This window comes from Ammospiza caudacuta, chromosome 2, assembly GCF_027887145.1.
Source record: "Ammospiza caudacuta isolate bAmmCau1 chromosome 2, bAmmCau1.pri, whole genome shotgun sequence".
NCBI classification, from domain to species: Eukaryota; Metazoa; Chordata; class Aves; order Passeriformes; family Passerellidae; genus Ammospiza; species Ammospiza caudacuta.
In genome coordinates this window covers 40057466-40083050 of record NC_080594.1, presented here as the reverse complement: position 1 = coordinate 40083050, position 25585 = coordinate 40057466, and the positions used below count along the sequence as shown (strand labels likewise).

The 25585-nt window shown below is 38.8% G+C and overlaps 1 protein-coding gene across 1 annotated transcript in view; it reads right to left on the bottom strand.

The window, feature by feature from the left end:
- Positions 1-24742, bottom strand: part of TYR (tyrosinase) — a 41349-nt gene extending 16607 nt beyond the window's left edge. The window contains exons 1-3 of the mRNA XM_058800187.1: positions 23900-24742; positions 14260-14476; positions 5024-5171 (exon numbers count right to left, since the gene is read on the bottom strand). Coding sequence (XP_058656170.1) covers positions 5024-5171; positions 14260-14476; positions 23900-24742 — 1208 coding nt within the window. The remainder of the gene's footprint in view (positions 1-5023; positions 5172-14259; positions 14477-23899) is intronic.
- Between the last annotated feature and the right edge of the window lie 843 nt (positions 24743-25585).

The following is a 25585-nucleotide window of genomic DNA, read 5'->3' as shown; positions in this document are numbered from 1 at the left end:
CCACAAAAATGTGACTTCTAGGCTGTGTCATTTGCAAATGTAACCTCAAAAAGCACTAACAGCCTTGCTGTGCCCTTATCAAGGAATAAAATTAATCATATAATTTGTGTTTATAATGTGATTTTTCTATTTTTAGACTGCTGTATTGTTAGCTGATATATTATTGTACTACAATTCCCATATCAGCTGCATCTTAGTCAAAATTTCTGGTGTTTGTAAGTTTTTGAATACCAAAGGGAGAAAATAATTCCTTAGCCCCATGGTTTATCTGTGCTGTCTTCCACTGGAGACATTTCAGAGTAAAGAATCACTCTTATTTCATGTATTAAACAAGTCTGGAAACATAACATTGTCTTACAAGAATTTTGATGATTCTTTTTGAATGCATTTTCTCCAAATGTTCCAAATCCTTGAAGCAAATAGTTTTTTAATTTCTAAAATAAGTTTTGTTTCCTGTCAACATTTCAAAACAAGAGAACAACTTGGTTTTTTCTTGTGCCATTTTTTGGTTTAAAAACCCTGAGATGACATTCAAGAGAAAACGAAAATATTCTCTGTTTTACTCTGCTTCGAAAACAGAATAAAAATAAGTAACTTTTATTTTGACATCTCCTGGGAGTGAAAATCAAATTTTCTCTTGTTAAAGCATTTTTTGTGACAAAATCACTTTTTTCCATTTTTGCCATAGTGATGCTTATTATTATTTTAAGTGGAAGAAGTTGCTGGCATTATGGTGTATATATTGGATCCAGGGGATTGAAAACAGGGACTGAAAATGTCCACAAAGTGATTTGGGGTTGAGCAGTGAAGGGCCTTCTCAACAGAAACCAGCTGATCTGATGTGAAGAGAGCAAGGAAGCAGCAGAAGGCTATGAACAGAGAAGAGCTCTTGGAGTGAAGAAGAGCATTGAGTTAATGTGATGGTGGTTGCAGCAGCATTCTGAGCTGTGCAGCTACTTATGTTAGCTGGAGAAAACAGGTCTTGTAATGATGGCATCACTAGAACTGGCAATTTGGACCTAGCTCTAGACTAATATGCATATAGTCTAACAAATACTTGGCTTTAGAGAGGTGAGAGACTGATATCCTACACATCTGCTGTGTGTCTTCAGCAAATTATCTCCAAATTGCTTGTTCTAAAACCAGAGCCTTTGGAAGCCATCCCCATTATTGTAATAAACCCTGACCATTGCTGCAGAACTTAGGAACAAGAGGAGGATTGAGGCCCAATTGCATTAGCTGCTGCATGGGCATAAAGCTGTAAGGAGATATTTAATGACCACTTCTATTCCCTGTTGCTTTTTAGCTTTTCTTAGGGAAATTGTTGGGTTGTGGAGTGGAAATCCAGAGTTATTGAGGTATGAAATAAATGAGAAGAAAGCTGATATATTCAAAGTATAGAAGTGCCGGGCTAACAGATGAAGATACTACCTGCCTCTAGAGATGAAATGTCTAAAAGATCCAGCAGAGAGGAAGGAGTTCCTTCTCTGAGCACAGAAAACACCCCAGAGATCTCAAGTGGGAATGTGGGCTCGTGCTTTCATGGCCTGTGCAGCTGCTCCTTACAGCTTGTGTGGGTTGACTCCTCCCTTGTTATTCCCTTGTGCTGACTGTAGAGCATATCTGAATAGTAAAGAGATTTGCAATTAAGAGAAATGCTTCAGTGAGCTAAAAAAGCTCTTGTTTTTGCTGAATGTATATTTTGTTGCATCTTCTTTTCTTTTTATTTTTTAAGCCATTAAATTAATAATTAATAATTTTTAGGGTGGTCACCTTCTTTTACCAAACACTGAGATTTGATCCCTACATCTTCTGGCAAATAAGAAGGGAAGGAGCCTGATTAATCACTGCTAATAAAGCTGTTGCCTGAGTACCTTCATACCTCTGCACTACTGAGAGGGAACGACCTAAAAAAAAGGGAAGTGTTTACAAGCCAATGCTTTTTCCTTTCACCTGCATGATCTCAGCTGCACCTCTGCTTCATCTATCCTTCCCTCCTTTCGTGCATCAGGCCTGAGCAGGGCAGGTGAGGCACAGCAGATGGTAGGCTGCCTGTTGCTCAGTTTAGAAAGCAGCTCCTAACATTTGGCTCACACCTGTCAGCAGGCTCCGTATACACTTGTTTATCCTCCTCCGTACCATATGTTTCCATGCAAAATCAGTTCCAATGATCTATTGCCTTATTGCTATCACTCCTATTATGGATGTAACTGAGCATTTCACAGTCATTAATACATTTAGCCCGACAGCATCCCTGCTGCGTAGGCATCTAATATCTCCCACTGTACAGATGAATTAGCTCAAGCTCAGATCCACAGCTCCTCAAAACCTTCATTGAAATCGATGGGAAGGAAACACATCTCCAGGGGATGAAAGTTTGGGAGAGTTTGCATGTTGGGTTTCACCCAAGGAAATTTGCAGTGGAGTGAGGAAATTCTTCTCTGGGATCCTACTTGGATGCTCAAAGTGTGTGACCATTCTTGATTTCCTGTCACAGAGCTGCTCCTTGCTTCTGCAAACCCAGCAGAACTGTGGTTGCTGTTGTCATTAGAAGATACAGTTGAAAAGTTTTTTAAAAGCCCATTGGCCCAATATAATCTTAGCAGTCAGCTCAAAAATATTCTGCCCTAATGAGAAAAGTTGATAAGGACCAAAAAATGTGCTTCTGCTGCTCGGGAGACTGTCTCCCACTTCCTCTATTCTTTACATTCTTGCTTGCCTCTCAGAAAAGAATTTCTTTGCTGCCCTTCAAGTCTATGTAGGAGAGGAACAGGATTTTCTAAAATGCACTGTATGTACCTATCAGTCACCTACTTCTTAATTATAACTGAAAGCATGATTAATATGTCACAGATAGAGATGCTAAGTAACCCAACTCAGGCTAATGCAATCCTGTCACCTACACAAAAGGCAGCATTATTCTCAGATTTTACATCTGTGTGTACTAAGGGCCATATTCACAGCAGCTGCAGAGCACTGGAGATGCCTTTCTGCCAGATGGGATGAGGTTGCACCATGCATATCTCTATTGCCCCTACAGAGGCTGTGCAGTGGTTTATTTTCTCAATTATAAAATAATTATAAAATAAAAAAATAAACTTGTACAGTTTAATGAGGTAATCTTTTGCAAATAATTTTTCCTTTTAAAATTGATAACAACTACAGTTATGAGAATCATTTCCAGGGACTCATAATGACCATGACTGAAATTCCTCAGAGGAAAGATTCGGCATGAAGACCAAGGTGGTATTTAAACCTGCAACAAGTAGGAGCTAAGAGGTGCACAGGTCTCCTGCAAGTGTCAATGTCTAAAGAAAACAATTCTTTTGATATGGCACAACATTTTTTTTTTCTCTTCTGTGTTCCTTTTCTCTGAATATTCAATTGATCCTTTTTTTTTAATAGCCTAGATGCTGGAAAGTTAATTTCCAGGCACCAACTTGAGATTAGTAATCACACTTGAAAACCTCATCCACCCATCCTGTGAAGCAGTCAATGTATGGATATGCTAAATCATAGCTAAGCTACGCTGTGTAAGGTTTAAAATGTCCTCAAGAAAAACTTTTCACATAGAAGATTTTCAAAACTGACACCTCCAGAAGGCTAATTATACCCTACAATATGAGGAGCAGAAATCATGTAAGTCAGCCATTGAAGGAACAATTCCACTGATGCCTGGGTGGCCTGCTAAGATGCCTTATTTCTGGATGGGCAATATAACTGTTAGGCTCATTAAACATATAATCTATTTTATATATATATATATATATAATATTTTATTGGATGTAAATGGTATTATTTTTTTCAGTCCTCTTATATTTTAAATATATATAAGAAGCAAAAGACCAACTTCAATTTTTCCTTTTTATACCTACTAGCTTTTTAGTTAAATAGGATAAAGTTTTATATAAGAGTTTTGATGTGCCTGAGACTGCAAGATGATCCTTGCAAGCTGTAATCTGCATCCCTCCTATGCTGCATGCCTCAGTGGCCCAAAGGAAGAAACCAATTTGGTCTTCATCTCAATAGACACCTTACTGCATGCAAGCTGAGTCTCAGATAGTAGGTTTCTGAGCATGCAGATTTATGGAAGTTTGTATATTGTTTATTTTTTGCCCTAAGCAATGCAGTAGTCAAGTAACATTCAGTGGAGAAAAATTATAAGATAGATAAGCAAATATAAACTGCTCCAGAACAAGAGTTGTTTGTGCAGCTTTTACAGTTCTTTGATTAGCTTTTTTTGTTTTTTGTTTTTTTGGGTTTTTTAAATAGCTCTTTAGTCATCACAATTTGGTGTAAATGCAGTCCAGAGAGTAAAGTGTTTGTTGCCATTCACATGTGACACAGAAGTGCACAGAAATGTTCAGTAGTGACACAGAAATGAAATCTTGGAATGTTGCCCTCAATGTAGCAATTTCACCAGTTTCTTGCAAAACTGTGTTCTCCTACCCTTTCTTATTAATAAACATGATATCCTTCAGTTTGCTCTCCTTTCATTATGCACAGCTGTACTCTTCTCTTTCATCAAGAAACAGTCAGAATTTTGTTTGTCACACTTAAATACTAATTTTTCCACTTTATTTATGAATAGCAGGCATAGATTTTCCTTATGGAATAGAAATTGAAACAGCCCTGACATTTAGAATGTAAAGGAATTGCTCCAAATGATTATAGTCATGTTAAAATGAGTCACTCACTTTTGATCCCAACTTCCTGACATGCACATTCATATTTATTAATCATTGTGACATCATTGAAGGACTATTTTTACCTTTTTAATAAAAGCTGAGTGCATTTGTCAACTCATCAAGTTATATCTAATCCAGTGAACATACAGATTGGTTAGGAAAGATGCATGCTTTCAAATAACAGCACAGCTCCTTTCTACATGTCTGAAAATGTTGTGTGTGTAAAAACAAGTGAAATGTTTGCGCTCTTTGAAATGCAGGTGAAAAGCCCACTGGAAAAAAAAATCCAAAAACCCACATAATGAATTAGTTTTACTAAGGAAAATGAAACTTACCTGTCCACGAATGCATGGTGTAACACAAAGATGGGATCATTTGCAGAGCCTTGTACTTGGGACATGGAGCCGTTCATGTAGATGTGAAGCGCGTTGTGCAAACCGCTTTGCGCCGGGTTTGATATCGCAGTCTGTGGATCAGCAAAGCCTGCAGAGAAAATCATATGCTGATACGACAATGTGTATAATTCCTTTTCCAGTAACAGTGAAGATCAAAGTACTTACTTTTCATTCATTTATATTCAGCTTTTTAGACAAGAGCTTAGGAAAACTTGTAAAGGAGCGCTAATATATTTCAAAGGCAGGGCAAAGATGAAATTAAAATAAGCTAAATTAAAACTCCTGCAGTGTAGCTAATGCAACATGTCAGCAAATGCACTGCTTAATTGCTTTATATTTTTAAATTTCTTGGTCTATTTTGTCTGCCTGACAAAAAGCAATATAATCCCTATAGACATTTATGTGGACATTTATTTATGTTGAGAAAACTTTTTCACTTTATTTCAGTTTTTAATCTCTATACTTACAGGCTCCTAAGATAAACCAGGCTATTTTATCTCATCATATACTCAGTCATCTATTAATGTTTGCCTCTATAGAATACATTCTTTTATCAATAGGAGCCAACACAATGCAATCTATAACCTCTACAGAAGGATTTGGTGAGTAATCAATAATTTTTTACAGTCAGACTTGCAGGATGGAAGTCTGTGGACTGCCGTTATTTTGGGGGACACTTAAAAGATTACTTTAGGAAGAGCTTGCACAGACCAACTCCCAAGCAGGAAATACTGGAAGACGAGATTGTGCATTAGTTTTTATCTTGGTAGCCTGTCTATATTTAAGATTGATGTTATAGCCCTACTTATCATCCCATCAGCCATGCTTCCAACTTACTTGCAAGGACTCCTAGTAAAAGGCAACTCAAACATCTGATCCTTCTCTGGGATTTTCCCAGACAATAGAAAGAGAAAGCAAGGTTGTCCCCCCCAGTCTATTTCTGAACCTGATACTAGTTCTGATATTTAATCCATGCCACAAAGAGAGCTGTGAACAATATGATCATCATGTTGATCCTCAGCATTTCCCAAATATGGTTTTAGTTCATCATATCTGGAAGGTGGAGAAAATAAAGATATTATCTTTTATCTATGGGGCATTCCTAATGGATTTTGAACACTTGCTTTATTTACTTATTTGGATGAAGAATTAGCATTTGAATGAGAATCAGTAATATACTGTTGAAGTGAATGACCCAGTCTTGCTATTTGACACTATTACTAACACCACAGGGCAATTGCCCTGGATTCTCTTTGTAGAAAATCTAAAATGCGCCAACTATCAGTGGATGTTTAGTTCAGGGGACTGAACTACAGCCAGTATGACAAAAACCCTTCCCTGTGAAAACCCTAACTTGTAACATGGAATTTGGGTGCACAGTTTCAGCTGTCTTGCTCTGTATTTGCTCCTCTCAGACAAGGTATTAATTGAGACGTTGCTAGAGTTGCCATATGATCTTGGAAACCTGAGTTTTACACCCAACTGGGACTCTGATCTGTGTGAATTGATTGCATTGCTTTGCCACTCTAAATTCCCTCACTGGGCCTTTTGTTGTCAGTCAACCTCTTCAAACAAAGGTAGAGCATCGGACGTAAACCCACTGGTATTTATAAGAAGAATCAAATCATAACTATAGCACCTAAGTACCAAAACATCAGTAATAACCATCCATCTTTCTGAGTCTATAGTATGACAAAGCTTTTGAAAAATTTAGGGGAAATCGAAGTTGAAAATATAATTTGGACATTTGGAGAAGGTAGAGTTGGCTTGCTTTCAATATTGTAAACTTTAGGGTAAAGAAAATCTGGATTCAGGAAACAAAAAGAAAACATTAACACCTGCAGATTTTAAGTACATCAGATATGGACCAGGATTCCAGAGTCTGCTTGGTTACATAAATGGCAAAGGACAGAAGTTCTCATAGTGAAAATTGGGCCCATAGAAATCTGCAGGATGGTGAATGCTATGTTTCCTAGCTATCAAATAAGGGGGAAAAGCAGAGCAAAATATTACTTATAAAGAACATATGTACATTAACAGTCTGTCCAGAACTCACAGGAAGAAGTGGCAACAATTTTGGCTTCTTGCTGCTGCCCACAGTACATGGTTGTTGGAATCAATCAATTTGGCAATACTAGGACATTTCTGTGAACATTAACTGGATAGCATATATCTGTGCATCATTCTGAAGCAATTCTTCCACTTATGTTCTACTGCATTAAGCATCAAAGTATGTTTAAGGGAAAAATAAAACTTATTGCAGGGTCTGGGTAGACAGCTAGATGTTTGATATCAGACTTTGGATACTTCTTAAATTTCTTAATGCATTTTAAACACTTGATCTAATCATTCATAAAAATACACAGAATACTCATTTTGGCTCTGGACAGCTTTTCATGGAACATCTGCATGTTAGTAATTTGTCTTAATCATCAAAATCTCTGCACTGGAACAGCTTTAGCAACCCCACCCTCCAGCTCCAGATAATTGGGGTGCATCCACTCAGTGTCAAAGCTGACGTCATGTTTAACCCCACACGTTATTCTGTTCTAATATCTGATCACTTGTCATAACAACTGCATATAAGTTTATAAGTTAGCAGGAATAAAGCCATGATGTGATGTCACTGCATCTTATTATCTTGGGTCTTATTCTTTCAGACTTTTAAAAGCACTTCAGTACAATCAGTTATGCAGGATGACATACTAGAGTGGAGTCACCCAAAAAGAACATGTGAAAACTTCAAAGTTTTCTCAGAGTACAGGAAACTTTGCTGAGGTAGCTGCAGTAAAATCACCTCTAAAGCAGATGTGAGACTACAGATACAAGCAGTGAGCTGAAATAAGAGTTCCTCGTCTCTGTAAAGGGGAACTCTTCTTCCTCCAGCTGCCTTGCCCCATGCTGTGCCTTCCTCTCCTCTGCACTAACTTTAACTTGTCAGTCCTTTTGTGAACTGATTTCACAGACTATTCTGGCAGTAAACTACCCTGGAGTGTAGGATGTCAGGTTTTTTTGACAGGCCCCTAAAATGTAGACTCTCAGATAAGGATATGATGAGGACAAGTGATGGTACCAAAAAAGGAGGGAGAGTGACTGACAAATGGATGGAGGAGTCTGCAGTGAGCTATTAAATCATCTTGGCCAGTATAGGAAGCTGTAACTTTGAGATGTTCTTATAAACCTTTGGTTGATTATGGTGCATCAGAAATAGCTATCAGGACATACATCACTGAAGTGAAGTTTCTCCAGTGATTTGGATAAGAGAAAAATCACAGTTTAGGGATTCATAAACCTTGCTCTGCTCCCGCTTCTAACACTGTTGATCAGCAACAGTGATTCAGTGGATTTGAAGTAGCTTTACTGAGCCAGGCTGAATAAATCAGGTGGGAATTTAGACAAAAGTTTATTATCATAGAAAATAATGATGCCGCTCAAAAATTAAGGCTGCCTGATCATTTTTAGGATGGTATATAGATGGTTCTCATTCAGCATGCAATTAGCTCAAGTGTATATCTTTTAATAGAGTACTTAATTACATTAACTGTGGATTTTTCAATCTGCCAACAGAGACCATAGATGTTTATGCACCATCAGTCAAGTGCAGAACTTCATGTAGAAAGCAGGTAGTGTTTTCCTCAGTTGCTCATTTGCCACTGACCGAAGTGCTGTAACTACACTTAACAGCAGGTATGCAGAGCTTGGAGAGCATTAGCACTGCAGAGTGTTACAGAAATGGAGGATCCATTCCAACAATCCTATCTCCTTTAATTGCCTTGGGGAACTGCTTAGCATCTCTGGCATCCCTAGCATCATTTAGATATCCATAACAGTTTTGCAAGTGGTTTTCTGAACTGCGAAACAGTATTTCTTACAAAATAAATCTTAGTTTTGTGTCACTTTATAGGCCAGTGAAAAGGACAGCTGGTACTTTAAAGGTCAAATTCTGCTTTGTTTTTTGCATGTGGAGGGGATGGATTGCACTCCCAGTCAGTTTGCAGAAAACACTAAGCTGGATGGATGATCTGCTGGAGGCCAGGAATCACAGAATCAATGAGGTTGGAAAAGACCTTTGAGATCATCCAGTCCAACCGAACATCCCATGTCAATTTGACCATGGCATTAAGTGCCATGTGCCATCTTTCATTAAACACTTCCAGGGATGGTGACTCCACCACCTCCCTGGGAACCCAGTCCAGTGTCTAATCATACTTTCTGTAAAGAAATTCCTCCTAATGCCCAACCTAAATCTCTCCTGGAACAGCTTGGCGCTATGTCTTCTTCTTCTGCTTCTAGTTGCTGGGCAGAAGAAACCAACCCCACCTGGCTACAACCTACTTTCAGAGAGTGATAAGGTCCCCCATGAGCCTCCTTTTCCCCAGGCTAAACAACCCCATCTCCCTCAGAAGCTCCTCATCAGACATGTGCTCTAGACCCTTCACTACCCCTGTTGCCCTCCTCTGAGCTGGAAGAAGGCTCTGCAGAGAGATCTAGACAGGCTGGATAGATGCACTGAGGAAAATTGTATGAGATTCAACCAGGGGAACTCGTAGTTCCCAAGATGGATGCTACAGGTTTGGGGAAGAGTGGCTGGAAAGCCACCCATTGGAAAAAGACTTGTTGGCTGTCAGCAGCTGAACATGATCCGGAGTGTGCCCAGGCGGCCAAGAAGGCCGATGGCACCCTGGCCTGGATCAGCACTGGTGTGGCCAGCAGGAGCAGGGCAGGGATTGTCCCCTGTACAGGGCTCTGCTGAGGCCGCAGCTCCAATCCTGTGTCCAGTTCTGGGCCCCTCACTGCAGGAAGGACATTGAGGGGCTGGAGAGTGTCCAGAGAAGGGAAATGGAGCTGGGGAAGGGTCCGGAGCATAAAACTGGGGAGGAACAGCTGAGGGAGCTGTGGGTGCTTAGTCTGGAGAAAAGGAGGCTCAGGAGGGACCTGATGGCTGTACAGCTGCCTGAAAGGAGGCTGCAGCAAGATGGGCGTCAGCCTCCTCTCATAGGCAGCAAGCAACACAAGAGGACGTTACCTCCAGTTGCCACAGGGGAAGTTTGGAGGAGATTTTAGCAAAAATTTCTTCTTGAAAAGGGGGGCTGGGCATTGGAACAGGCTATCCAGATAAGTGGTAGAAGCACCATGCCTGGAAGTGTTTGCAAAACATCTGTATACGGCACCTGGAAATATGTTTTAATAGTGAAAATGGCAGGATTTGGAGATCTTAGACACTTTTTCAAATCTTAATGATTCTGTGATTCTATGGTTTAGTGATAGACATGACAGTGTTGGATTTATGGTTGTACTCAATGATCCTAAACATCTTTCCAGTCTAAATGATTCTATGGTTCTCTATCTGAGTTCAACTTTTTCCCATTCTCCCTGAGTATATTTTTTTTCTTTAATAAAGTTTTCACATTTTAGAGAAGTTCAGGCCAGATAGATGCATCTGCTTTAAAACAGGAGGAATATAAGAATTTTAAGACCATATTATTGAAGCTCTTTGAAGTTAGTGATGTTCTTCTGCATTCTATTTCTGCAGTATTTATGCCATTGGCAAATTCACAGGAAATTTTTCAGGGTTAAATCTTACATACTTTCTCAGGTGGTGTTATTACTGTAATCCCTCTAGAGTGTGCTAGCTGCAAGATCCATGGAATTTGGCCTATGTCACTGGAGTAAATCAAAGTTTGTGATTATCTAATTTAGACCATGTCACAATTTCCTTATTTTTTCTTAAAATTTCTCTGGAAGAGTTTCAAAGTGATCTGTACTGAGTAGTCTTTCTAGTTCTCTAGCAATGGCTTTTCACATCTTCACAATATTTTCTCAGTGCACAGCATAAATTTACCTAGGGGTGGAGGTTCAAGCTGGTGAGGAATGTTGGCTGTAGCTTGAAACTTTTTCAATTAGAAGTTTTCTGTTTGCTAACTTCATTTTTAGAAACCATTTTTTCTGTAGCTTAATGGATTGCTGTGAACATACTGAGAAAAGTTTTCCAGATGAAAATTTCTCATTTCAGAAAAAAAAAGAAAATGTCCTTTTGAAATGAAATTACATTTTGAAATGTTTGATGTTTTATTCCATTATTTCATGACAAAATAGCAGTAACAATACATTGTGACAGACAATGGAATGCTATCACATGGTTTGGCTTGATACCATTTGTCATGAGTTAATTCATGAATAATGAGTGATACAGGATTTTAGAATTTTTAAATGTTCTTCTGTGACTTTGTGCAAAACTTTGAAGGCCTGGATTTTCATTTGAAGTTGCTGTGAATAAACTAATTTCAACTATGAAATCTGCTCCTTAAAAAAAGAAAGTCTAAATTTTTCAGCCATCTCTTATTCTTAGGAAGTAGCATTCAAGGTGTCACACTCCAAAACTGAAGTGAACAAAGAAGCCAAATTACTTAATTAGCAGTCAGCTAATCCATTTCTGATCTTTCTGGATGCTTTTCAACTAGGCTGATTTTCTGTTCTCTTGTGTCCATGAAGTTTCCAATGAAGTCAGGAGTGTTCCCCAGTTAGGACCACGAATCAACAAATCCTATTTAAAATAATTGCTTCCAGGGGCAAAGTGTAAGCTTCTCTTAACCTGTTGTTTTTCATTCGTAGCAGAATCTGGTCTGTCACGGAGAGGGCAATCCATGGGCACAGCCTCATGGGAGTGTTTTATTGAACCATATTGACCTTTTCTGTTTATGAACATAGTGATATAAATTTTTCAGTGACATAATTTCTGTCTCTGCAGCAGCACTTTATATTAGTCAAACAGAAACTTCAGCCTGCCTTGTTGTCATCTGCTCATAATGATGCTGATATTTGCCCCTTTGAAGTTTGAAAGTTTTAGCCTTTGTTCCAATGCACTGAAGAATGAAAAAGCATAAAGGTTTGCCCAGAAGGGGATGTTCTATGTGATCACAAGTATTTTTCATTACAGAACTGAAAATGAGCTGTAAACCTCACATTGTTGTAAATCAGGAACCGGTCAATTACAGGCCTAGTTCTGCTCACCTTTCATAAACCTAAAGTAACTCCAATAAGGTCAATGCACTTCCTTTGAATTTCCTTGGAGTCTAAAAGGAATTAGAATTTGACCTTAGGTGTATTGGCACAAGATTGTGCAAATATGTAAAGCAGGGTTGAAAAAAAGTTTTGCTTTGAAAAAGAACAAAATGTTAGGACCTACAAAGGTCCTAACACGTTTGTAAGAACACAATTAAGAGAAGTAGACGCAGAGACAGTAAATGCAAGTTGCCAATCTAAGCTTGGCATTTTTACACAACAAAAAACTAAGCTAGCCATTTTTAAGAAAGGAGTTAATGCAATTATAAAGGATATTTTTCAGTAAAATTTCTTTAAAATGTTTCCATCTTTTTCAACATTAGCCATTAATTCTTGACTTCATATTGCAGTTGAGCGTCTTGTTACCTAAATAAGTTGGTTGCAGAAATGTTTGCGGTCCTGTGGTGTAAAGTTATTTTGAAATAATTCAGGTTAAAAAAATAAAATAGAAAAACTTACAGGCTGTGCTTTTGCTTTTGTTTGCAATACCAGTAACATGATGGTAGGTCCTCAGTAATTCATTACTTGTTTCCTTTTTCTCTACTCCTTTACATCTATTCACACACTTCATGGAGTAAAATGTAGGCAAACCTCTACTCAGTGTTGTCACCTTTTTCTTTCCAATACTTCATGTAGTTTTTGTTTTCAGGGACAGAAAGCGCAGTAATGTTTGGACATACAGACAATTACTGTCTGGATTCTTTCTAGGCTGAAACAGACAAAGTCTGAATTTCTGATTATTTTTAAGAAAGAGAATGGTCCACTTTTCCCAAAAAGGTTTTTGGCATTCCACACTGCATTAAGATTAAAATGGAACATATTACAACTTTTGCCATCTTAGAATAGCAGAATGGTTAAGGTTGGAAGGGACCCTAAAGATCATTTTTCTCCAACCCCTCTGCCATGGGCAGGGATGCCACTCACTAGACCAAGTTGCTCAGGGCCCAAACCAACCTGGCCTCGAGCACTTTAGGGATGGGACAGCTTCTCCAGGCCACATGTGCCTGTGCCTCATCATCCTCTGAGTGAAGAATTTCTTCCTAATATCTGATCTAAACCTTCACTCTTTCAGTTTAAAACCATTGCCCCTTGTCCTCTCACCATCTGCCCATATGAAAAATCGCTCTCCTTCCCTTTTAAGCCCCTTTAATGTATGAAGAGACCCCAGTAATTTTCCCCTGGAGCCTTTTCTTCTGCAAGCTGAACCTCAGCTCTCTCAGCCTGTCTTCATAAAAGAGTTGCTTCATCCCTCTTATCATCCTTATGATCCTTTTCTTATCCTCAATCCTACTCCTATTTTGTATTGTTATGCCCTTATGCAGTTCCTTGAAAACCAAAAGCTCTGAGACATCAAAAGCAGATCACATTTAATTCAGCTGATATATGATACTGTAGAAATATATTTATTGTTAAATGTAAAACGTGTTATCCTTGCTTACTTGGAATTTTAAAAGATTCAAAAGAGTTTAGTAGAGAGATTATTAATAATTTATTTTAGTAAACAACTTTTGCTTACTAGCCAATTAGGAAAATTCAAAACAGGTTAAATAGCTAGATAACTAAACTACTACATTCTTTTGGAAATTATACTAAGTGTCATTTTTGATGGATAACTTAATCCATATTTCTTAGAGTTTGGGAAAAAGTCTGCTGTGGAGTTCACAGTGGAATGATGTAGACATAACATGCCAGCTGGCAACATCCTCTTTCATTCTTGCTATCCAGCCTGGTCCCTGGAAGACAGTGAATTCTAGGGCAAGCATGCACCCTCCATGGTTACAGGGTTACTCATGGCTGTACAGAAGCAGATTATCGGATGTTCTCCTTTTCTGCTGTGCTGTATTTTTTTGCGGTGCATGGTGCTGACTGTAGCAGGAGACAGTATCTCCTTACAGGCTTAGGGTCTGATACAGTCTAGAGTTTCTAGTTTGTTATCAAACACCTTTAATGGGGTTCTTTCTGTCTTCTGCTTTTCCAGGTGAAAGCATAACTTTTTCTTTTCTTTGCAGTTATTCTTCATGAAATTAATTCAAACTGCCCAGAGTTTGAAGACTCTAACCCCAGAGAGAATCAATTTACAGCTGGAAATGGAGTAACAGAATAAAGCACGTTACCTTCCAAAGTATTTCGAAAACTGTAATTGGCCATTTTATCCATGGGTCCAGATTCATACTGAGTCAGAGAGAGGCAAAATTCGACATCAGCTGAGGATGGGAGCCTTGGGGTCCTTGATTTATCATTGTTCCCAGGATTTCTCCTTATAGGCCCCTCGCCTGTGGCACTACATAAAGCTTGTTGGCTGTTGTACTCTTCAGACCGAGTGCAGATTACCTAGATAAAACACTTTCTATTAGAGGAGTTGCAATTACAAAAAAAAAAAAAAAAAAAAAAAAAAAAAGAAAGAAAAGAGGTACTTGAATTTTTTTGAAGAACAAAGAAAATGTACAATACAATAAGTTTGTTTCAAGAATACATATTGTTTTATGAATAAACATGAACTGAATTTATATGTTTTATGTGTAAGATTTTATTACAAGATGGTTATTTCATAGAAAATAGCCATCTAATACAGTGCACATTTTGAAGTAATACACTGAAATTGCCCAAGTGGACTAAGGCATCAAATCATTCATGCTCTTGAAAGCTCACTGAGGCTAAATACAGTGTTACCCACCAATGCAGCTGAACACAGAGGTAAATCTGCTGCTGAATTTGCTAAATGGAGGATTTTTGGCTTCAACAGGCTACTGAACAAAGCCATAATCACGGTTGTTTTTTTTTTTACCCAGTACAGTAAGAGTGGGAAATGTTGCCTTGAAATATGAAAAAAAATTTATGAAAATATCTGTGTGTGCTTTTTCAGGGTAAATGGATGCTTACTTTCTCTATGAAGATGCTACATGTATTAAATGGAAAAATTTGCTGCTGTTCTTCCTAGAAATGTGGCAGAGAGAGATGAACTTATATCACCAATTGAAATACCATAGTGATGGATATTGAGAAAGGATCTTAAAGAGAGAAATGAATAAAGATGTAAAATACTGCCAGAATCCAGCATCATTTATGTAAATGTTCTGGCTTCACAGACAAAATCCAGTTACAATGGCATAAAAAGTAATTTTTTGACAGATGATCTCCGGAAGCTGCCAGTCCAGTTTGAGACTCTTGGAAGAAAAAGGTAGTTCAATGGGGGTCTATGAGAATGAACAACAGCATCTCAGAATTCCCAGAAGTTATTTTGTATACAGCAGGTAGCGTTGAGGCTCTGAATCAAACTGAACTGTCTATTGTTTTGCTTTTCTTCAGGAAAAAACACCAAAACAAGTAAAACTTCAAACCACCAGAGACCCTTTTAAAACACAAGACTCTGCACTTAGCAAGTAATCAATGTGGTTAATGAGAAATTGGGGTAGGGAAAGAATAGTTCTCATTAGTGAGTGAAACATTATAGGGGAGAAAACACATAGCAGTGAAACCTCAACTTCTTTTATCCTGAAAGTATATTTCTATTTCATGGACCAAAACAATGAACAAGAAGATGAGCAAAAGCAATCATCTCTGCTTTGAATGGGATAGATGGAAGAACATGAAATTCTCTGTTGAAGGAAGTGGGTGGGAGATTCATTTCATCTATTAAAGCCATGTAGAATCTGTGAGATTGAAGCAACACTTCAGGATGACCTCTGCAGTCAGTGGAGAGGGAGCCATCTCCTGAGTGTGATACAGCTCTCCCAAACCAGATATCTGGTAGGTGAGATGTAGCTCTCTCCATTGACTAAGTCAATGAAATAAAATGAGTAAAAAAATCAATGCTGAAACTGTCTCTGAACTGCAGTTAGCAAGGGAAGCAAAATTAAGTGTTCAACTTAATGCTCAGTTTCTGCATTAGGGTGGGATGAATCACACCCTGGAGGCTCAGTTGTGCTTCTGAACTAACTAAAGACAGAGCCAAAGGCAAGTTGATAATGCTGCTGAACAAACTTTTGAACAAGTGGAAGGAGATCAGATGAATCTCTTTGTAAGTGATTTGATGACAAATTCATAGATAATGTTTGATGAAGCTGGTGATATAACACAGAGTCCCTAAGAACCTGGAGTTCTTAAATGATAAATTTTCTATGAATATGATGAAAAAACTATTCTCATCTTTTTTGAGAGTACATAAGAAAGCTTATCAGAGCAATTTATCCTTAGACATTGCTCTGTTAGCTGCAATTTATCCATGTCTGTTAAAACTACTGAGGAGCCTTTGGAGGCTGTAGGTAGTTTTCCAGCAGAGAGTTGCATGAGCACATTTCCCCCAGGAGCTCACCAAATAAGTCAGGATTGCACCTCTAAGAGGGACTTGGGTCAGGAGTGTGTCTCTAAAGAGTCTCTTGTAAGAATCCACACCAAGAAAGGAGAGGTAGTGGCAGGGAAAGGCTCACAGTTATAAACACAAACCATATCTTATGCTGGTTTTATGATTAGTTTGTGTTACTGAGTGAGTTGATCCCCACTAGCAGGAAAATAGGTGAATGGTTCAGGAGAAGCTCTAGTAATTTGTTTAAAAAAATGTACCATTTTGTGTCCTTAGAAGTGCATTAGTGATGAAGGCAAATGCATCTTGGCTGGTGAAGCTCAACCTATTTCTCCATTGTTGCTTGGCGCAGAAACTTCCTATGTGTGGATTTTGTATTTATCTCTCCCATGGGCTTTATCTAGGTTCTTATCTCCTGGATTCTCCATCCTGCCATCTCCTATCTTTCAACGTTTTCCCTCTGCCCGAGGGATATATCCCTATTGTGTCTTAAAGAGGAATCACATGCTGTATTCAAGACCCAGTTTTCAGATATTCAGACAGGGAATCTTCAAGCATGAGCTTAAATATATCTCTGAACAAAGAAACTTTTCCCCTTTGTTCTGTTTATCCATTTCAGTGGGATTTAATGTAATTGTTAATGTCATGAGACTTATAAATTTTAAGACGGCTAATGTTTTTTTCCATTTATGTTTTAGTGTAGCCCTCATTAACTGTCTAACTAACCAAATTCATCCTAAACAGAAACCAGATGCCACAAGGCCTTTGGAAAGTCGTGGTCAAGAAATGCCACAGCATAAGTCCCAGGAATGAAAATGCTTATCTGTAACCTTTTGCTATTTCTTTTTATGAACTAAAAATTAAGGCCTGGTCATAAAATTTACCAGAATGCTTCTCCAGAAATGTTTAACTTAGGTGATACTAATTATGGGTCTCTCCTGAAACTATAATTTGCTATTTTAACAGTCATGCAATGTGTAAGTGATACTAGAACATAGATCAGTCAAATAGTTTTTTCTGGATGTAATCTGCATAAAGCATACATAAAATGGGTCACACCATTGCCTTATTTTCCTTCAGCAGGAATACTTTCTAGTGTAAACATGTTGGTTTAAAACATGATATTTTATTCCCTTTTAGAACAGTCCTGATAAAATTTCCCAGTTCACCCTGGACACATCTTCAAATCCCGGCTGCACCTGCTTGTGTGAATTTGCCACTTCCAGGGAATTGTTAGGAAGATACTCGGAGGAAAAGCTTATGTAAGTGAGAAGAGCAAAAACCAGTAGATGGCAGTCCAGAATATGCAGCATCTCTTCTGGACCTTGTAGCACCCAGCAAAAAACATCCCTCTGTGCACTGCAGCTGAGATCTTGAACAGAGCTCTGTGGAGTGCTTCTTAGAAAACAGACTGTAGAAGCTACTGTCTCATACCTTTGGGAAATGGGAAAACCTTTTGTCTTTTGGTTTGCAACTGCTTGCACAGACCAGCCTCTGTGCCAAAATACAGGGAACAGCGTTACAGAAGATTTCAGTGATGTTCAGTCTTTTGCCTACTGTCTTTAAATTCAAAGCTTTGGGGAATTTTGTGACAGATTTCTTGGGGTTACTTTTGCTTATTAGATCTGTGCTCACAAAGGCATTAACACTGGTAATATATACCTAAACACTTGGGAAAAGAGAATTCTCTATGGTATCAAAATAGGTGCTCACTCACAAAGTGATCTGAAGTTCCTCAGTCGTTTGGCGCAGTAGAGCCATTCAGAGCTAACCCACAGCTCTGTGCCCTTTAGAACTGATCCCTTACACTGCATCTCCTCTGAGGCCACTGAGCCCCCCTCCAGAAGCTGTACCAGCACATTTTCATAGTGCTGTGCTGCAGATCAGGTTGCCTGAAAGAACCACTTCAGACTACAGTCAGAGCAACCACTTGACTTGCTGATGTGTGTCAGCCACAGAGATGTGATGAAGGCATTTCTGCGCCTTTTTTCACACCTCTCCTGACCTGTTTGTCCTACATGAAGTCTGGACTCCTGAGCTAGAGTCCAGAATGGAGAGCTGTTATGGAACCAAAAGATATTTTGCACTGATTCATTATCTTTCTTTATCTTTCTCCACTTATTCTCACAGCCTTGCTTGAGAATCTCATTAAAGCACAGCTCTCACACTTGGATTTAAAACATTTGGCAGCTATAAGGAGCTTTATTTTTTTCTCTTTTTCGGCTGCATTAGGGTCTGGCATAATTTAATCTTAATTAAGTGGCATCCAGAAGCCATTTACTCACTAAACTGGGGAAATGCAAGGGAATCCCCAGATACAAGCTGTATCTTGGGACCTTGTTTTTACAAGTGAAACTTTGAAAGGTGCTGTATCTGTAGCAGACCAAAAAAGTTTTAAGAGATTGTGTATATTTATATTTGGTTCTTCATATACTGCTGAATATTGGCAGGAATGTAAAAGTTAAACATGCACAGAATTGAAAGAAAAGGAGAAAATATACAAAGCAAAGCCTTGAAGAAATTCTAAGAAACATTTAAAAGGGTGAGTTCCTTGATTGTCTTTCTTCCCCTTATGGCACATACATAAACTGGGGTAGCTGTGAAACTCAAGCTAAAAGGAGGTAAGACAAACAAGAACTGACAGCATTAAAACAAACCTAGGGACTTCAAGGTATTTTCTCAGCCTTCAGTAAAAGCTGGCTGAGTTTCACCTTTTTGCTTGAAGGCAGCCCAGAACTGAAGAGCAACCTAGACCTGATTAAGCACCTCAAAATGGTGCTGGGCTGGAGTAGGAAAGTCTGTTACCAATTACTGATGAAGTATTCACTGGCACCTCCTGGTCTGACAGCTCTGCAGCTGTCTCCAAGCTGTACCATCACTGCTGCTGTCTCCATGTCTACTGTGAAATCACTCAGATGCATCTCTCTGGAGAGAGATGGTAGACTTCTTCTGCTGGTGAATTATTAACAAACCCCATTTTTTATGAAATCAACCTAGCTATTGATTTATACACCTCTAGAGGTGTATATTCTTTATCTTTTACCTTACATGACTCCTGAGCAAGCAGGCTATAAACTGGTGGACGGCCAAGCATCCAGGGACCCAGCTCCACTGTCACCCACGCCTGATCCCATGGACAGCCAGTCCCAGGGACACTGAGGCTGAGGATGCCCATGTGGCTGCTTCTGCTGTGCACAGATTGTGAAACCCTCCTGCTGCAGTCCTGAGGTGGCATGTGAAGAAGAACCTCTTCCTAACAGGAAATGTTTCAAATGTATAATCCATGTAAGCATATCGTTGAGAACACACTTCATAAATTCTTTCTTTATAGTTGCTCCATTCGGGCTCTTGTTTTTTAACGTAACAGCCTGTAGCTGGCACCACAATCTATTAAGTTGCAATAAAAAATAAAGTTTGTGAGTTCCTTGGTTGTCCATAAACAGGTGGATGTAAGACTTTTACGGATTTAAGAATCAAGAAGTGCTGGCTTCTGGTGTTTGTATTTCTGAAAAATTCCTGCAGTTTTTAAAGGTAGATGTAAAATAATCTTTCAAATAATGCTGTCAGACAATTCAGCTAGGAGTACAGCTCCCTGATAAAATGTACTTACAATTAAATAACTGTGTCTGAATAGCTGAATTCATATTTCTTATGAAGTCATGTTTTCAGGTAATGGATCTAAAGTACTGTCATTATTAGTTCAGAAGCATTTTATCAATTTTCTATTTGTGTAACTTGTTTCTCTTTTGTAGTAGCTTTCCTTTTGTGTAAGTGGTTCTTCAGGGTGATATGGAATGAAGTACTAAGGGAAATTTTCCATGCCTGCAACAAAGAATTGGCAGCAGGCTTACCCCAGCACATCTGAGAGCAGCCAGCTCTCCATGTTATGCAATTGCTTCTCTCAAGTCTTAGGAGACAGAGTAGAGGGAGCTGAAGTTGGTGGTGTATCCTGCTTACCACAACAGCAAACTGAAATAGCACTTAGATTCTGCAACTCTATTTTCTTCATCCTATGTCTAGCACACTGTGGGGATTCCCAGACTCTAACATTAACTGCTGGAAGAAAGATTCTGCTTTTAATTTGCGGTATGCTTTTATGCATCTGAAACTCCATTGACTTCAGTTGTTTCTTGAAATTAGTTCTGGTGTAGAAGAGAGAAAAATTTACCTCCTACTATTTAGAATCACATAACAGTTTTGGTTGGAAGGGACCTTCAAACCTCAGCTAGTCCAAATGCTCTGCCATGGGCAGGAACATTTTCAACTAGATTTTTTTTTTTTGAATAATTGTAGAAAAGAGCACTAAAACAAAGAAACCCACTAAAAATGTCATGGAATATCTCCAATTCCCACATATTTTTCTGATAAGTTGACATGGAATCGCGAAAATTGCTAAAGGATTAGTATGTTTTCTGCAGTCCTAATGCTGAGTGTAACACTTGAATCATCACAAACAAGTAACTGAAAACATGAGAAAACCCTTCCCACCCACCATAAAACATGAGCTAAGCATACAAACAAAACCAGTAAAGATTCCTGATAGTCCTGCTGGTAAAAAGGAGGCAGGAATCAGAAGTGTCACTTAGATGACAAATATGAGGAAAAATGTGGATGGATAATTCACTCAGCCAAGTGGTAACAGCAGCATGTTGAAGAAAAAGTAAGGTGAAAGCAAGAATTTCAGTACGTATCCATGGGTATCCACGTTGCTATGGCAACTCTTCAATGGAATAAAGTATTTTCTCCTTTCTTTGGGATTAAAAAAAAGAAAGAGGGATGCTTTTCTGCAAATAGGCACTTTACCTTTTTTAAAATATAACGAAACCATTTCCTAACATAGCAGGCATTGTAAAGACACTTAAAATTCTAAAAAGGACACCATATTATTGATGTGCTATTCCAAGGTTACTCTTGCCCTCTTTTTATTTTGAATGCTTGCTAAAAGCATTCTTGTTAAATGCCTTCAAATTCCTTCACATTTCTGGATCCTCCCCTTTTTTTTTTCTTTTTTTTTTTTTCGCCTCATGCTGTTTAGCTAGAGAGCTTAGATAATCAGAGCATGCTGCAGCAGATCTGTGGCTGTTTTCAGGTTCAAGCTAAGGCTATTTTTGTTCCCTTTTGATTTTCTGGAGTGATATTTTGATCTCTTACTTTGTGCTACTTGAAGTTAACATATTGACTGTTATTCCCTTTCAAGCGATTGTTTAAATTTGGATTCAATGCTAATAAAGAAATATCTTTACTCCAACTCATGACTGAAAATGCAGATCTGTTCAATCTCTTTCATTCTTTTTCAGGATAAGATGGGAGAGCCATAAATAAATGGAAGATATTAGAGGGAAATGTGAGTATTTGAAGGTAAAGTCATCGCATATTTTGGAAATTTTGAAAAAATTGTAACATTTCCAAAAGTCACTGAAAAATATAAAGGAAAAACATTTCCAGAAAATATCTGGAAAATGTCAGCAAATTACTTAGGTGCTCTTACCTATGTACACTGACACTGAATGTGTTTTAAACATAACATACCTTTTATTCCCGCACCTCTTAAAGTTATACAAAAATATCTCTTTGAACAACTTGTTCCATAAAATAATCTTTATTTTAAGACTGTATTAGTGGGGACTAACTTTAAATGAGAAAATATAAACCTGACTGTTTCTTAAATATATCAATTACTACTAATAAATGTTCTGGGTATTTATTGCCAAGATAAAAATAACTTAAGAATCTGGACACAACAAAGCCTTTGAAAAAAACCCAAAAAACAACTAAACACAACCACCTGAGCACCGCATGTCTTTTAGAAAATCCTGCTGTAAAAAATCAGTAATTTGCTGATTCCTGTGTATTACCTGTCTCCTCCAGCCCTGGCCATCTCATCCAATATACTGTATTGATAGCTCCACTTGACACATATAACCAGTGCAATTCTGGTTTCATTTTATCCACTTCCCCACTAGTACATTTTTCACACAACCATTTATTCAGCTCAGTGCAGAGCAGCATAAAATCCACTTCTTTCTGACAATACAATCTAATTAGGCTAGTAGAGTTGATCCAGATTCAAGCTGATAGAAATAAGAAGAATTTTAGAAAAGGGGATGATAATGCATAATTGTATCCATATCTGTTTTATGGTTATGTCCACAATAAGTTAAATGTGTTCAGGAAATTTCTCAGGCACTGAGGCCAAATGACATCAAATAATCCATGTTTATGTCAATAAAATAATTTTACAAGGTATTTCTATGCAAACATTCTCCTGGGAATGGTCCCTGAAATGGTTCCTGTCTGAGGGAGAAAAAGGTATGCCACAGAATAGCCTAAATAGTTCTATTACTCTACCTCCAAATGCTTGAATTTAGAGGTCTACACGCCCTCTATTATTCAGAGGGCACAAATCAAGACTAAATACAGCACAACCAGCCCAATAAGCCCAGTTGGGTGCTGATTTGTAATATGCCAGAATATCCCAGAGCTGCTTGAATTTCTCTCTCTGTTAAATCACTAAAACTGCCCAACCTTCATTTGGGCTTCTGCTACAGAAATAAGTGGAAGACAGATTTAGATGAACATAATCACAGACTTCAACACCAGAAGCAACTGTTGCTATTGTCATGATGGAGTATGTCTATTGAAGCTGATAAACCTTTGTAGCTGTATTTTAGGCAATGTGGCAGTGATGAGCAAGAGACAAAAAAAAGCCCTCAGTGTTAGAGTAGGACACTATAATTCAGCTATATGAGACCTTATCACTTACATATACATGTAATGTCACTGTGTTTTATGGCCTCACTTGAACTGCTTTTAATTGCCAAGAATCACTTTTGCATTTGCCTCTCAGTTCCTTTGAGCAACAGATATTTCTTCTCTATTACTTTGGACTACTGATGTGAATTACGCAGCTGATTCTTCTCTGCTCTTAAGGTTTGGGTTTCTTGTTTGTCTGTTTGTTTAACATTGAAAGCAGGTTAGTTGAATTTGATAGTTTTTAACTCGTGGAGGGGAGGAATACAGCGGGAGAGGGGTAGAGTGCCTGAAAAGCCTCTGCTTCTCTTTTCATCATTCAGTCACCCACCGTTTTGCAATGGTGCTAGAAATTTATGTGCATAAATCCTGCCTTCTCTGACTTAACTGGCACACCAGATTCAAGCATGTTTAACCTGCTAAAGGCCATGTTTGGACACAAAGGCATAACTTTCCCCCTTCCACTTTACTTTTATGTTCTCAATTAAACAACCTAAATCCTACAGTCAGAAAGAAATGAGACAAAGTTACAAACTTTGAACTGTTCTAAATGAACATTAGGTCCACATAAAATCCGATTTGCTTTCTGGCATTGCCTGCTTTCTCTCCAGGAGTATCTAAGGGAAGGCAGTATAACTAAGCACCTCACCTAAGTGCTTAAAATCAGATGGGATCATTCCCTTCCCCTTTCCTTGGCCCCTTACCTGCCACGAGGAGAAAATTGATGCTGGGCTGAGTAAATTAGGGTTGGTGGGATGTCTGCCACCCATATACTCGTCATTGCAGACCTCACAGTCCTCTGCATCTCGCCAGTCCCAGTAGGGGATGGTGAAGTTCTCATCGCCCGTTATCCTCTGGATCTGACGTTCCCACATCAGCAGAAAGACCCGATGCCAAGGTAGGAAACCGGGGGCTTCGTGGGCAAAATCAATGTCCCGCCACACATTGGACCCACCTAGGAGTGTGTCTCGAGAGGCATAATAATGCATCCACACAAAGAGATCGTACACATTGATGTCTCTGAACATGGGGTTGGAGCCATTGTTCATCTGAGCATACGTGCCCGTAGCAATAACGTAGTCCTGGCTAGGGATGTTCTTTGCCAAGTTAAGATAGGCAAGAAACTTGTTCTTCTCACTGGCAGTGAGCTGGAAGATGTTTCTTCTTGTTTTCACTTGTCTTTCAGTGCAGTTGAGCCCGGAGAAGCCAAATTTGCACTCCCCACAGTTGAATCCCATGAAGTTGCCTTCACATCTACATGTCCGGTTGTAAAATACAGAGGGCCAGTCCTCTCTGTCATCCACTCCTGAAAAAGGGAACTGTGGTCCCAGTGGAGCCTGGGAGAGAAGGATGTTCTGGCAGGACCCTCTGCTGGAAAGCTCCCCACAGGGGGATCCATCTCCATCCCAGGGGGGACAGCACTCCTTGCTCAGCAAACTCTGCACGTTGGCACAGACTCTGGGGAACTGCCCAGCGGACGGCTGAAGGATGACGAGCAGAAAGCCCAGGGCAAATAGCAGCATACTGACAGAGCAGCAGGAGAGCATCAGTGTTATGCTTCAGTGCGTGGAGTGCTCTCTCTGACCCCTCCAAAGGCCTGTGTATGAAAGAAATTCCTCCCCTCCACCAGGAATGCTTCACTGCTCACTCTGCTGCAGCGTACCCTTCAATGTCCTTCCCCATTCCTACACACGGTGCATTTACACACAAAATGCACTTCAGGGTTAATCTCATTGTCACATGTTTTAAGTGAAAGCCAAGTGACTTTCCCCCCACCCTCTACAAGTTTCGAAATACAGGCATTTATTATAAACTTTCATCTTCTGCCTAGCACATGATTGCTCTCTCCTGGCAATTGGAGAGGAAGTAAAATTAAAGTTTGGACACTGAATCAATTGTAAGTTCTTAGAATTCTTGGTTTGATTATACGCTTTAGAGTAAATAGTTGGTTAAATAAAGACGTGGCAGAATCTGGTTGGTTAAATAGGAAGAACAGTGGACATAAAATGAAAAAATAAAGAATTTGTGACTATTTTTTTTAACAGGAAGCAAAAATAAAATGTGGTCAGATTAAGTATGAACATAGGGCAGAACCAGAACAAATTATTTGACTTAGAATTTTTACATTTCAGCGTAAACTGCCTTTCTCGGATTAGTGCATGGCAAAAGGAGATGAGGGAAGTAATATACTTTAAATAAGAAAATAATTTTTGTTCTTCTAGAATTGATAGCGTTTTCACAGTTGATGACACACAGAAGTCTGCATGACAGTGCTGTCCACAGTTTTGTGGGAAACACAGACAATCTGCCAATAGATTTTCAGAAAGCACTTTGAGCATCTCTCTCTGGATCAAGGAAAAAACCTTGACTCCAATTTTTCTCCCATCAAG